The 15,566-nt window shown below is 40.7% G+C and overlaps 1 protein-coding gene across 2 annotated transcripts in view; it reads left to right on the top strand.

Annotated features, from left to right (window-relative positions):
• prkar2aa (protein kinase, cAMP-dependent, regulatory, type II, alpha A) overlaps window positions 1-15,566 on the top strand; it is a 45,309-nt gene that overhangs the window by 22,482 nt on the left and 7,261 nt on the right. For both annotated transcript variants that reach the window (XM_067591677.1, XM_067591676.1), the window contains exons 3-5: window positions 8,835-8,870; window positions 12,620-12,756; window positions 14,012-14,118. In XM_067591677.1, the coding sequence (XP_067447778.1) occupies window positions 8,835-8,870; window positions 12,620-12,756; window positions 14,012-14,118 (280 nt within the window). The remainder of the gene's footprint in view (window positions 1-8,834; window positions 8,871-12,619; window positions 12,757-14,011; window positions 14,119-15,566) is intronic.

Consider the following 15,566-nt stretch of genomic DNA (forward strand, 5'->3'; position numbering starts at 1 on the left):
AGTTACCACCGTGCCCTGGACGCGACTGAGAATCATGGAAATATGAAAGAACAATAAATGACCTGAACTGTCCCCTGACGCTCAAAATGGACACAAATTGGCCATTTAGGTGACAGAGTTTCCCTGAGTCAGGTGCTGAAGTGATAAATCTGTGCCTCCACTCCTCACAAAGCTTGTGTTTATTTAATATCTGGTGTGGTAAAATTAATTATTCTAACAAGACAATCCGTGCGTGTATTGAAATTTAAGAATCAGGACGTCAAAGTGCTAAATCTTCCACATTTTAATGCAACAAATGAATACCCAGGCGCCATTCATAGTCTACATTACTATTTTCAGAGATGGGCTGAGGAAGCTGCCAGCAGCGCACCCATCCCCAAACATGATCCAGCCCCTGTCACTATATATTCTGCCAAATTCATTCTGTCGAATAGGCTCCAAATGGTGGTTGACCCGCTGCCAAAGTGGCTAATGTAATGGACAGACTTGTCCTTTTTTTAAAAGCCAAAATTTTCCTGCGTTTCACTGCTTTCTATTCCAGGAAGCAGAGTGGTTAGAGGGAAACCAGGGAGGTGTGAGCAGCAACAGGTGGGCAGACAAATAACAGACCTGTCCAAACTTAATTTATGTCACCTATTTTCCTTTAGCTATCCCACTTGACAGCCGGCAGTCGCTTCCGCAGTTTAGGTTAGGGTTCATTTAATCCTCGCTAACTGTGGCGCCAGATCTGTCTTTTTGTCATGTGTTTCTATTCATCTGTTCCACTCTGTCTCATCCATCTTACCAGTCTAACCACTCTGTAGCCATTTTGTTAAAGTAAAAATAGCAAAATGTAAAATATTGAAATTTGAAGTGTATGAGGCGGGGTGGCCACATTCATGCTTCGGTCTCCCCTCCAGCTAACTGGCCCCGATGTATCGACAGGCCGCACAGACGGACAAGCACACACTGAGAATGACTGTAAGGGAAATCAATCTAAAACACCAGGCAGGGACGGATGAATTGCTCCCTTTTTTTTCTTATTCACTTATTCACTCAATGGGGTCTCTCACTCTCTCTGCCTCAGTGATTATCTCTCTCTCTTTGTGTTTGTTTCTTTACCTTTTTTTTTTTCCTGAATCACTAGTTATGATATGCTATAGTCATCCTCTTATCCAGTGTCTGTTTCTCTTTCTGCATATATACACATCTGTAGCCATTTTGCTTTCTTTCCAACTGTCCCCTTTTTCTTTATCTCTCCTTTCTTTTTCTATATCAGCAGTAGCTTACTCCTCATCCCTGCCATCATACTGGCATTTGCTATCATGTCTTTTTCCTCTCACTGTCTCTGTATATTTCTTTTTTTTCACATTGCCAGAGATCTCACTCTGTCGCCCCTTCTGGCTTGTCCTTTTGTTTCTCCCCCTCTGGTTCTCCCTCTGTCCTACCCTCTCTCCTTTTCTCTCCCCCTGTATCTCTCTTCTCTCCATCTGTTAATGCTGTTATGGCAGTGAGTGGGTGTATAGGGAAGGATGGAGAGAGATAGAAAGAGAATGTGAGAGAGGAGGAGGAGGAGGGAGGGGGGGAAGGAGGGATGGTCTACCACTTGTTACAAGCTGGATAGAGGAGAAGGGAGGTGGATGACGGGGGGAGGGGTGGAGGGTGAAGGGGGTAGTGTTGTTATGGTGATGAGATCCTCTTTGTTTTAGGTTGCCAAGGCAACTTCAGGCGTACACTTGATACAGCCACCATCACCATCACCACCACCACCACCACCCAGCCACATGACTGTAGGGAGAGCACTTCACACTTTGCACACTCAGACTTATGCACCCACACATCGAAACACACAAAAGCACGTGCACACACACATTTTTTATTATGTCCACCTACTGTTGGCTGCATTTTATGTGACTGATGGAGACAATACATGATACATTTTCACGTGCTGATCACACTAGTTTACCCCCCAAAAAACAACACACACAAGTAAATTTATTAAACACACTGGTGTTTATTCTGTTTTCTTGACTTTTGCCTGCGGCTCATGCTTATTTCCCCACAAACATGGAGCTAATGTGTTCAGCTGACTCACCTGTTGTTGCTTCGGTAAAGCTTGAGAGCCGCAATTTGTAAAGTAACTTGAACCTTGAGCCTAAACAGCAAAAGCATGGAACCAAAACAAGAATAACCCCACAACCGCCATTAACTTGAAATACAATGTAGAGTACATAACAACATAACTATAATATATAAGTTATGTATACAATGGGGCGCCCTGGTGGCCTGATGGTCTAGTCGCATACCATATAACTGCAGTGTCCACGGTTCAATTCCTGGCAGGGGGACCGTTTTTGCATGCCAACCCCTCTCTTTTCCCTTGTTTCCTGTCTCACTATCCTAACTGTCTTTATAAATAATAAATAAATAAATAAAACAAAACAACAAAGATGTAAAAGCATCCATACAGAGCAAAATATAGACTATAAGCCAGTATAACAAATAGTAGAAAGATGAGTGATTTTATACATTTTCACCGAAACACAACTAGTCAGTGTTTCATGCATGACCCGCTTTGTTTGGGTCTATGTGTAAATCTGCAATTTTGTGTGTGTGTGTGATTTTGTCGGTCTTTGTGCCTACGTGCTGCGGCACCTGCGGGGATCTGACCTGTTCATGGGTTTGGTTCGGATCAAAACAAATCATTTTAAGCAGTTTGGAATGTGTCCTCCTGGTAGGTGGTTATGTTGCTGATAATAGTTTTGGAGGGGAGGGAGACTGTATTGAAGGAAAAAAGGAAAAAAAAGTGGAATAAGTGAGTGAAATGAATAATAAAAACAAGGTCACCAGAATGATAATACTCACTATATTTCCAGGTGTTACCATGATTTCTAGGAATTGACCTCTTTAAAGCACCTCAGTGGTGTTACATGTTTAACTTATCACAAACTGTGCATTGGTATAAGATTAATAAATGTATTTTTATACCTTTCAATAAGTCATTGTTTTTAGAATAGATTACAACAGGACAGATGGAAGGGAAAGCTCTATAAAAATAGCTGATTTGGTTACTATTTGGGAAGAAGGCTCAGCTCAGTCTTCATTCAAAGACTAACTGTCATGGTTACATATAAAAGCAGAGCTGTTTCTGTAATTGTGATTCTAGTCACTGCGTTGACATGGTTGTTCATTCATGTTGGCATTACATATTTCTTACATTCTTACGTAAGTAAACAAACCCAAGAAAATCCAGTATGAGTAGCATTTCAGTGTAAGCATGATGGTAGTTGTCTCCTGAAGTGTTTAGTAGTGTTAACAACCTTAATACAAGGCTACTAACTACTGCTATTTGGATGCAGACTTTTTAAAGTGGCTAAGACATTGAATACTATATTGACACTGAACGGATACATTCAAAATAGTATCAGGTAATACACCTCAGTCTCCGTTTTGTATCTGTCAGCTTTTGACTCCTGATAGCCAACTCCAAAGGACTGAGGTCTGATGTCTTGAAGTTAAAGAGAGAAAGTAAGAAGCCAGACTCAGATGCAATAGAGAGGATGAAGGGAGGGAGAGGAGTCATGAAGCTTTGGGAGCAATACGGGGGAGGAAGGTCTGTTCCTTTGAGACAGCTGAGGGGGCGAGGTATACAATAAATGACAGACGGTGGAGGAACTGAGAATAGCATTGAAGTCATGGGAGAGTATCTCTAATACTTACTTACACAGAATTCCTACGAAACAACAACAACAGCTGATGTTGGATTAAATATAAACATGTGTTTTTTTTTTTATGTTTTAGTGGCCTGTGATGTTATCCAAGTCCATCATGTGTTTTACTGTCTAAGCTATGAGCAAAAATAATATTTTGATAGTTTAAAGAGCAGTGGCATTGTAATCATATTTCCACAGTACTGGCTATACCCTATAAGTACTTGGATGGGGTTTAAGTAAAAGAAAGAGATAAAGGGAGACCATGACAGGTCAAAGAATTGACTCAGTTGCTCATTTCCTGCTCCATTTTGGCTGTAGCTGGTAGGGTTGTCTGCCAGTCTTGTTGGCAGGCAACCAAACATGTTTTGGAGATTGCTTTCCATTCTAAAAAAAATCAATTGAGTGGTTAAAAATGAAAGCTATTCACTAAGTAAGTCCTACCCTGAGACATGACCCACAGATGCATAGTTATAGACACAGATTCAGGTGCATAGACTGGTCTAAATGAAAATATTAAGATTTTTTTAATGCCCAGAGATGGCTGCTTACTTTTGTAACTTACTGAGTTACAGTGAAACAGGTTCGTTGTTTCATGGTGCAACCCTCCACATGCAAATGTTACATCCGAGCCACACTAGAGGGAAGACCCACAATTCTCCATTTCCTCAATGTAATGCCTAAATTATCAGTGACCTCCAGCATTATGCCATCTAGTTAAAAATGAGCAGTGAATGGCACTACATTGACTATGAACCTCTGCATATATATTTTTAATTTAAGCCTACGTTCTGTACAAATATCATATATAATATGGCTTGTATGTGGTTCTTAACGTGCTGTATTCAGCAGCTAACCACTACCTATTGAATATCTAATTCAGCAATCCTCTAAAATACGCATAGAAGATTAAATGAATATCCCTGCAAAAATATGAGTAAAGGAGAGACAGTGAACCAGGTGAGGTACTGGAGACCACATCTACACTCTGCGATATCGTGATATGTATCGTTATCAGGATATAAAATGACTTTTATCAGGATATGAGATTTTGGTCATATCACACAGCCCTAAGTAGGTGATGTTTAAAATAAAAATAAAATAAAATAATAATAAAATAAGATGTTTAAATTATGCTTTTTATGATACATTTCTTGTATCCATCCTCTTAAGACATTTATTTGTCTTTGTCCCAAATATTGGTTTTGTGTCAAATATTGTCTGTAATTTACTGGGCCCTTCTGTCAGCCAGTGCTGACAAAATTAGAATGGATCCTCTTCCTGTTTCCTGTTTCAACCAACATTAACAATGTTAGATTCACCATCCAGTCTTCTGAGAAGACATTACATGCCACTGCATTGTGTAGAGCCAGCCAAACAGGCTGCTGGTTAGGAGCTTGTTTCGCAGAGCCATTGTTTTGCTTTGCTTTGATTGGTTAATTGTCAGACTATACCTAACCCACAGGGAAATCATTATCTGCTAAGGTCAAGTCCAGCTGGTGTTTAAGACTTTTTGAGTTGTAACTCATTTGGTAGTTGTATTTGGACAGGCAGACTGAGAGTTCAGGTAGGTAAAGTTGAAGCCAAATGACTCTGAATGTGTGGAATGTATGTGAGAATTAACACTTAGATACAAATAAGAGTAGAAATGCAGAGGTCACTCTGAGTTCTCCCTATGTGCTGTCTTTCAACCATTTATCTTACTGTTCTAGGAAATTCCCTTGAAAGAGAGATACTTTTTTGTAACATTTCCACTTGCAAATGCTACAAATGTTGGTGTGGCAGTAGCCATGTTGCAGAGACCATCGTGTGATTTCATCTGTGTTGAGTGATAATAAGAGTGATCGCCATGGAGAGTAGAGTGTTAAACTCAGCCCATCTCCCCAGGTGACTGGGGAAAGTGGTGTGTATGTGTGAGCTTCCCCCAGGCTCCTGTCTTCACAGTCTAGATCTAATGGGCTCTGACAGGATGGTAATAAGGTAGCAATGGACACACACTGTGTATGTGTGTGTATGTGTATATATGTGTGGCAGCAGTGAGCCATCTCTATGCTGGCTAGTAACAGCCCAGTGTTAGAAAGCAGGTGTTTAGGACATTGACCTCACCCTCTTTGTGCGTAAATGAACACCCTGATACACACATTCACAAGGATACACACACACACACACACACACACACACACACACACACTGTAAAAACACAGGGTCCGGATGCCCCTAAAGCCACAAACAGTCACACAAATGCACAACCATACATACTGTAAGTACACACCCGCACATGTACATAAACTGCTCTTTCATTTCTCCCTCATGCACGCAGTTCATTTTCTTTTGACCTGCCTCTTTATTATCCCTGATGCATATTCACATCCAGCAGTGTCCTTCCAGGCAGCCTCTACTCTGATGAATACTGCCTGGTGTCGAGTGCACAGCACTGAAATCATGACCAGAAATTAAACTCAATTACAGCTGCTGTTTAGATATTTCCAGGAGGATGTTTTTCCTGTGTTTGGTGGCATGTGAAATTATTTCTGACATAAATATTAAAGCTCTTCTATTAATTACTTCCAATCGATGTTCCACATACAGCATTTACAGCTTTTGCTTTTACATCCATACAACCTCAATATTTCACTAGCAAACTAACTTTATAAATCGGGCAAGATGGGCAAGAGTCATCTCGCCTCAGGGCCTCCCTGGTCCCTCCCTGAACCCAGATCTGGGAGGACAGCTTGCAGGCAAGAGGCAGGAGTCACGGCCTGTACTCATGAGGCTCAGCAAGTGGGGCAGCTGCAGTGAGGGTCTAACACCAGCAAGCAAAAAGAAGTGATCGCTCTGTATTAGCCTGGATAAGCAGCAGAAAAGAGACTAGACTTTTTAACAACATAGGACTAGTTACCCGCTAACCTAAAGAATATTAATGCATATAACAAGAAACATTTGTTTGCATCTATGCGTGGAACATTCTGGATCAAGGCTGTCACTATTTCAAAAAGTCAAATTCGAACAAAGTAATTTACTGTGATGTCCATCCGTTATTGGTCAGAGTCTACAGTCTTTATATTTTCCCTTGTGGTGTCCTACAAGTGCACTGTGTGTCTTGAGATTGTAGAGTTGACGCTGCTCCGCTCGTTTGACGCTGCCGCTGCCTCACTTGTGTGGTAAGCTAGCTGGTAAATCCTCAGATTTGTTGTCGTTGTAGAGTGAGGCAGCTACTTTTTACAAAGTTGGCAAACAGCCTCATCTGTGTTAGTAATTTTTTGATCTACGATGTAGCCCCCAAAATACTTCCACACATTACTTCTGAGATGCTTTGGCGTCGTGATTATCCGATCATTACGGCTTTGTTTGTTATTGTCCTCCATTTTTATTCATTAGCTTAGTTTACCGATAGGTCAAAGAGCATGTGATAGGTCAAATCTACTTCAAACGGTCTGTTGCGTTAATAGACTGCACATTTTTAATCGGAACTGGTCGTTACAGTTCAATTCTTACATTTTCCCCACATTCGCATGAAAGTTCAAATTTAGAATAAAAAGTGACAGGCCTATTCCGGATATTTCTATAGAACCATTACTCTCATAATAGGGTAATAAATTTAGGCTATATGCTATTCAATCCCGGGTGATATAAGCGTCTCTCACCAGTTGTTATATTTAGATCTCACGTTACAAATCAGCGTATGAGCGCTTCTGGCCTAGTGTAAGAGGCATGTGATGTTCTCATGGCCCAACACTTTAATAGATTAGTATCTTGAATAATATGTGAGTATTAATGTGAACGTAAACACAATTGGCACAATGTTTAGTTAACAGTGCGATAAGCTATGTTTTGTTTTGTAAAGGAAGGATATTTTATTTTTCGATTACAGGGTACTGACCAAGATGACGGGTCTGAAAGAACAGAAGCAAGAATGAGCAGGGCTCTGTAAAGACAGGCTTTTTACAGAGATATTTTCCTTTATTTGAATGTATTTAAAATACTCAAAATCTCTACTAGGGGAGTTAGAGATCACGCCAGCTACACAACAGTTCTCCTGGTGCTATGTTGAGACACTTCAGCAGGGCAGGTGCCTGCTGTTTTGAGTGCTCAAATGATGAATTTTAAAGCAGAAAAGACATCAAATGTACCATCCTGGTGGCTTAGGAACATTAACAGTGTCCCAACAGCATCTGTGCATCCACACAGTGCATCGCAACAGCTTGAGGCTGGCTACACTGTAGAACATAAGTTAAGTTAAAACATAAACAAACTGTGGATCTCTTTATGCTGAAGATAGAAACTAGGAATAGTTGACACAGGCATCAAAAATAAAGACAGGGCATCTGTCAACATTTGGGGAAAGAAACGCATTGCTGGTTCACACAGCCTAATTAATTATATTTAATGGGACATGTTGTAATGTAGCCACGGTGTAACGGATTTGATGACAACATACCAGTCATTACCCTTTCATCTTTTCCTTTTTCACATAGATTATTTCTAATAAATATCCTACTTGTAAATATGAGGGCTTTTATTAAGTTATTTGTTAATCCGTTCATATCTGTCTGGCTTCAGGCAATAATTGTGTGATTATTTCCGCTGACTGTGGTCATGTTTTGTTTTATTAGATTACAATTTGCAGTTATATTAAAATATTAGCATTTATTAGAAGGAAGGTGTGTGTGTGTGTGTGTGTGTGTGTGTGTGTGTGTGTGTGTGTGTGGGTTTGTGTGTCTGACGAGGTTGGATGGAGGTTGTAGCCGCTGTTCACAGTGGCATTCATGTGTATAAAGAGAATATTTTTGCAATAGTGAAACACTCTTTCTCAATTCATCTGTTAGCTCAGTTTTTTTTTTTTCCTGGTTACGCTCCGTCTCTTTCTGTCTTACTACACGTCTCTTTCAGCATGTCCTACTTTTTATCTCTTCACCTCTTGTTGCCTTTATCTGTTTGCTGGCTGTCATTCTGACTCTCAGCCTTTTTTTGTCCCTTTTTTTTTTTCTCCCCTGTTTTCTTTCACTTCAATTATTGTTATGAACACCGTCTGTTCAGTGCAGATAATGGTAATGAGGATTTCAAAGCAATCACAAAATTGCATTAAATGTCATTATGTAAAAACAATGATGTTAATTTCACCTCTCTCTCTCTTTCTCTCCACAGCTCCACCGCCGAGCAGATTCAACAGGAGAGTGTCAGGTGAGATGTTCGAGTGTGTGTGATCACTAGCATGTATGTATGTGTGTGTGTGTATGCATGCATGTGTTTGACGTCATGTCCCTTAAGTGTAATTCACACCGGGGACAGCATTACATACATCACTGGTTAAGTGGCTCACCCGCAGCTAGTGTGTGCGTTATTGTGTGGGTCATGCATGCCAGAAGCTTTTGAGGCCAAGTGGTAGATTTACTGATTTGTGTGCGTCTCTCTTGTCGTTGATGTCAAACAGCGCTCAGGCAGTGTTTTGATAATGAATGTATTTGCGTATGTCGTGCATGTAAAACACAGTATTAAGAAGCGCCACCGCAGCATGTTTTGAGTTAAGTGCGTCTGTGTTGGTGTCTGTGGTCTTATGTGTACAGTGCTCTTGTTTTCTCACGCTCCGTCGTACCCATCTAGTGTTTACATATGAGTAATTGAATGTCGTCAGCCGTCACAGAGCGCTGCACTTTGATTAGGCTCTGGGTGTGTCAGCTGATGTTTATCTTTACCACTGTCATTGTTGACCCTGCTGTCTATACCACAGTGTCATAAAGGTGCATATGTGGTGTTCATTTGCTCAACTTTGTTGTGCTGTTTCCTGTAACAACGGGTTGTACAGAGTCCCTCGTTGTTATGACGTAGTAAACAGAGTGGTTTGAAGTTTCTGTGTAGATGAAAATGTGTGAAATTGTGTGGTACAAGCAGACTTTCTTTTGTAGCAGTAATGTTGTTAGACATAATGATCCTTTCTGAGCCCTGAGGAGAAATGGTGTTAATATAACAACAAAGATAGAGTGTCACTGCGACGCTCGTCATGTTACCCAGAGATGTTACTACAAAGGTCCTTTTTCAGTACTGTTGAAAAAGATTCCCATTTATAGTTTGTAAGTTATACAAAGTTGTTTTCATTAGGAATTTGTTTTCATTCTTTATATGTGTAGTGTTTTCTCAGGGACACAAATTTGATCGTCTCCCAAGGGAAGAAAGCTTCTGAAAGCCTAAAGGAAAACCCAAATCTTTATCACCTTTAATTTTAAATAAAGAGTAAAGAAACTCTGTGATCTTTTGGTGTCAAATGTGCAGGATAAGATGTAATAATAAGCTTTACTTTAAATATAGAAACCTGTGTTCATTGTACTGCGATCCAGTACAACAGTTGTTGACGCTGTCAGAGAGGTGTTGACTCAACTGGTGTGGGATTACATTGTAAGGTTAACTTTTGCTCCTCCATACTGTATGTTAACAACATAATGTTTAATACAATACTTTCAATAACTTCTGCTTAAAAAAATAAAGCATAATTGAATCAACAGACAAAGCTGTATTCTCAACAAAAACCGAGCATTTAGATATCAGGTTCTCTGAGGTAATGCAGGTTCCTCTCTCTACACCACTTGCAACAATTTCCAACAGTCATACAAGAAGGCATCCATTGTATCAGAGGCACAGTGATCTGTCAACCTTCAGTGACTTCTAAAGCAAATCATTATGTATTTTATTTATATATAATATATATGAAAGAGAGAGAAAGAGGAAAACAGGTTAGGGAAACATGAAAAACGGTATTTCAGTTTACAGTATTTCATTTCTTTATCCTGTTATCAAAAAAGTTGAACACAGCTTTGGACCAGGAGGCAGCAGTGGATATCCTGTGCCCAGTCTGCAGGAAAATAGAAGATGTCAGTTGAGTAGGCGGTCCTTCAATGTGGCCCAGGACACATTGCGTTTACACTGCTAAATGAATGTGGCCACATGTGGCACAGACCACCTCAGGATGTGGTCTGAGTGATTGGATCTCAATGCATTCTTCAACGCGTCTCTGGTGCATTCACAGCTGTACTTAAAACTGTCCAATTATGATTGGATCACCCGAGACGCATGTTAATGGCAGGTGTAAACAGGGGCTGGTTGAGATCCTGACTCGCGGTTGAAATCATTAGGGTTCAAGGTGTTGTCAACATTAGACTGGATGGTGGTTTTCCAGTTGACATGACGAGTTGTCCAAATGTCGTAATGGGCTAAACCTGTGATGGGTCTTGAGAAGATAACATGAGACAAATTCATTAAGAAATGTAGAAGAAAAATCAGTATAGTGTCTGAAAGTAGACGGACTCATGCGCTCCACACTCAGGGAGGAGGAATCTGATTTCTCACATGAGAAACCGAGGCACCGTCACATCTATAATTTATTTTCTTTGGCTGAAACCGCGGTAGAAATGATGACTTGATTACATATTTGCATTCGATTTGATCACTCCGCCCTGTAACAAGTGAACTAGGGCTTGTCAACAAAACGCACATAGACGACTCACAAGCAGCTTGTTTATTGGCTGCTGTTTTGGCATCTTGTCATCTTGCCAGGGGTTCATAGAGGTTTTGGCAGCATGAGGGAAAACAAACAAATCTGATACCAGAAACTTATGCTGAGCATGATGGACCTGCCTGTACTCTCTGCCTTAACTGATCTTAAATGGTGTTCATACTAGTGAAAAACAAAACAAAACACAGAGCTGAATACAAGCAGTCCAGACTGGTTTGCCTACAACTTTTGGCTATCGAATGTCAATATCTGTGTCTTCGTACTCGTAAAACTCTTCAGTTTGGGTGTCTCACCCCAAATGAATGACATCACATTCTGGTTGGCAGATCACTGAGACTTCTTTTTACTCGGTCCGTTGTATTTACCTGCCTGATCGAGCTCAACTAAAATAGTGAACACATTCACACTCCAGAGGTCACATGGCTCTAAACATGATTGGTATGAATGCTGAGAGATAAGACGTTACACTCCTGATCGCTCACACACACACACACACACACACACACACACACACACACACACACGTCTATGTGTTTTGCGGTAAATGTCATGTGAGAGTTGGAGTGCGTCCTTACAGTGGAGGAAACCCAGACACACACTGACAATTTGAAATGACCTTGTCAGTGTTTGTTATCCAGTGTGCTAAAACATGTCGCTGTGCATGTGTCATTTCCTCACTTCTGGGCTCCTCCAGTGTCCTGCAGTAATGATGTCCTCTGTTCCCTTCTCCTGCAGGACATCGCCTCATTTTGTGTTATACAATATCTTCTTCTCTGCTTGTGTGTGTGTGTGTGTGTGTGTGTGTGTGTGTGTGTGTGTGTGTGTGTGTGTGCTTGTGTAACATCTTGCCTTTCCCTGTACACAGTTTGAATGTGTGTTTGTGTTTTCTTTGCTGGTCTGCTTTGTGTGTTTATCTTTCTTTGTGTGTGCTTAAAACATAAACATGACTTTTAAACCTTTAGCATCCCGTGTCCAGATTGCGTCAAGATATGATTTGAATATTAATAACTTTATTTATATAGCACCTTTCAAAAACAAAGTTACAAACTGTCACTCTTAATATTAAAACACATCTTCACACACATTAAAGTTGTCATCACTGTGATGAATATCTGCCTTACGGTAGAGGCAGAGGCAGCTTTTAAATATACAAGGTGCACTGGGAAAAATCAAGACTGGACCAGTTACTTTCTCTACACATACATAGTTTTTAACAGTGCCAAACTTTGGAGAAGCCAGTCTGTCCTTCAAAACTCATTCATTTCCATTTGTAGTCATTTTTTCTGTATCTTACTGCGTCTCTAAACGTCTCCATATCACACATAATATTTTCTTACCTGGATTGATAGCTCTGTCTAATTGCATTGTAATCACACAGGGCGTGTTAACACTGTGTGTAACCTGTGTTTACATGTCTTCCTTCCAGTGTGTGCGGAGGCGTTCAACCCAGACGACGACGACGATGACACGGAGCCCAGAGTGGTTCACCCAAAAACAGATGAGCAGCGCTGCAGACTGCAGGAGGCCTGCCGAGACATCCTAATCTTCAAAACACTAGAACCTGTAAATAAAACAAACAGGAAGACACGTATACACACACCCACACAGCAACACACTAAACTATTTCTGCAAAGAAGACAGGGCACAAAATTAGCACCAGCCATCAGCCAAATGCTGGTAAAATATGCAAGTGGCTGGTAGATTTTCTTCACTCACCAGCCAAAAAACAATGGTACTCTGTTGAGTGGTTGGTAAAAATTTGAACATTCACTTGCCATTTGGCTGGTGGAAAAGAAACTTAATTTTGCACCCTGATGGATGAGTTACAGATGAGAGGATAAACCGACATGTGCAGAAAGGTGTGAAGCATCCAGAACAGCTTCAGTGCGCTTGTCAAACATCTTGGCATGTGTTTGTAGGATCATCAACCAATACAACATCTAGACAATCTGCTTGTCTTATTGGCTACAAAACTGCAGTTATAGTAGCCCGTGATACTGTGTTCTGATTGTACGCTCCTATATTTGGGTGTAACAACATAATAGATTCATAATAGATTGTCTCGCCTGTTTTCCAAAAATCAAGTTGTCAAAAATCAACTGTCATATGTCTGTTTGATGTTGCTTTGCTTGGTTTATCCACATTTGTTTTGGCTTAGAGTTCATTTTTATTTTTTAAAACACATGTCTGTTCCCATTGTGAACCATGCAGCACTTGGCATGTGCAATGGTAAATTTATGTCATTATAATGGACTCAAACCCCAGAGGCAGCAAGACCATCTTGAAATTGCATATCCTGTGGAAACATGGAGAAAGTGTTATGATATGAAAAACAACATCTCCCCTCTCCTTCTCCCCTTTCCCCCTGTGTACACTACGTGGTTGTTTTTTTTCCTAGGATGGTGATGTCATGACCTGCCCTACTCTGCCTCTGATTGGCTTACCCTGATATTCTTACCCTAACCCTAAACAATCTCACTCCTCATGCCTAAACCTAACCAACCCAACCAACGAAGGCAACGAGTACTAGCCGATCAGAGGCAGACTAGGGCGGATCATGACTTCGCCATCATGGGGGAAAAAGAAAAAAAATGGCATACAGTACCAGTCAAAAGTTGGGACACGCTTTCCCATTCTAGGAAAGTGTGTCCCAACTACACTCTCACACAGTTTCTCTGCGGGGATAATTATGTGTCATCTCGTGCCCCTTTAGGAGCAGCACTCACATGAGCAATATGCTCTCATAACATTTCCACTCTTACTCCTCGTTTCTCCTCCTTATTCGTGTCTGACGTCCTTTCTCTCGTCCCCCATCCAGGAGCAGTTCTCAGAGGTGCTGGATGCCATGTTTGAGTTACGGGTTCAGCCCCAGGAGCACGTCATCGACCAGGGAGACGATGGAGACAACTTCTACGTCATAGAGAGGTAGGAGGCAGACACAACAGCTTTAGAGTTGGATCGTTAACGCCGGGTCGATTTGTTTATTTAGATTATGTATGTCTGTATTAGTGAGCTTACATAACAGAAAGGCTAGAGATAATGTTTTGCTGCACGGTTACTGCAAAAAACTAACACCCGTGTGCATATTTTGTCTTTGAAAAGTTGACCAGACAAAACAGAGACACTTAAATTGTGAAAAGCAGTGAATTACGCAATCCCTGCTGTGTCCCTGTATAACATTTGTGTGTCAACTGGGCTCTGTGGTATTGTTTGAGACCCTACTTTGTGATGGTCTTGAATTAAACTGCATTGTATTTAAAAGATTTACCGATGTTTTGTTCACCTTATTTACATACACAGAGGAGTAAAAAATATTAGAAACACTTTAAAATATATTGCATTCAAATACAACACCATCAATTACAGATTCAAAAATAACCACACAGTTGAATCTGACACAGAGGCAACAACAACAATTTAAAAGTTTCAAAAACGTTGCTTTAATTACCCGGCGTTTGTGTTGAAACGCAATAAATAATAGAGGACTAATGGTGTCGAGTCAATCGCTACTCATCTCAAAGATTTACAACAGTGTGGTTGTATCGCTAATCTTTACAGTTCGGTTGGGTTTATGTTGCAGTGCCTGGAGGCCATGTGTGTAGTTTTCCTGCCGTATTGCTTTTGTAAACTCTTGCTTTGTACACAGGCCTTTGCAGAGCAGGTTTTGTAGCCTTGGCTGGTGTAAAGTGTTACAACATTAAAATGAGCCTCCGTATCATCCTTGATGTGTTGACTGACACATTTTATTATTACTATTTAATCAAGCTGCAGACAGGTGTGTTTATCGCTATAGTAACGTTCCCTTCAAGGCGCTTGAAGGGTATAAAAAGGTGAAATATTAACGTTGTAGGTTTTAATGTTGAGTTGATTTTAAACTTAAAATAAACTTCGACAATAATCCCCAAAACTGCACTGAGAGGAATTAACATTTCTTCATCAGCTATAGTCATTTACTTTATTTACCAGCCCAAGCGATTACTTAGCACTCAGCACCACCTCATGATGGCGGTTTTTAACCTCTGTTACCAAAGAGAGAACAGAGCTGCCAGTGTTTGGCTGGTGGCTGGTCTTTGTTTATCCCACCCTGGCCTCTATTCATTCTTGGCATTGCACATATCAGTCCAGCACAGTTCAGTTTAGTTCCACTTGTTGTGTGCTATCTTTCCATCTGCATACACACTTTCTAACCCAGCGGGCTCCCTGTGCATGAGACATTCGATGACCTTTAAGAGCAACACGCCTGCCTAGACATATACTGTCCCGGGGTTTTCCCTGGTCAAAAAAAAAATATGTAGGTGGTGGCTAATGTCACCATAAGGGTGGGGCATGAGTATGGACGCACAGAGATGGAGGGATAAACGTAAAAGAAAAAG

Source organism: Thunnus thynnus, chromosome 6 (assembly GCF_963924715.1).
Source record: "Thunnus thynnus chromosome 6, fThuThy2.1, whole genome shotgun sequence".
NCBI classification, from domain to species: domain Eukaryota; kingdom Metazoa; phylum Chordata; class Actinopteri; order Scombriformes; family Scombridae; genus Thunnus; species Thunnus thynnus.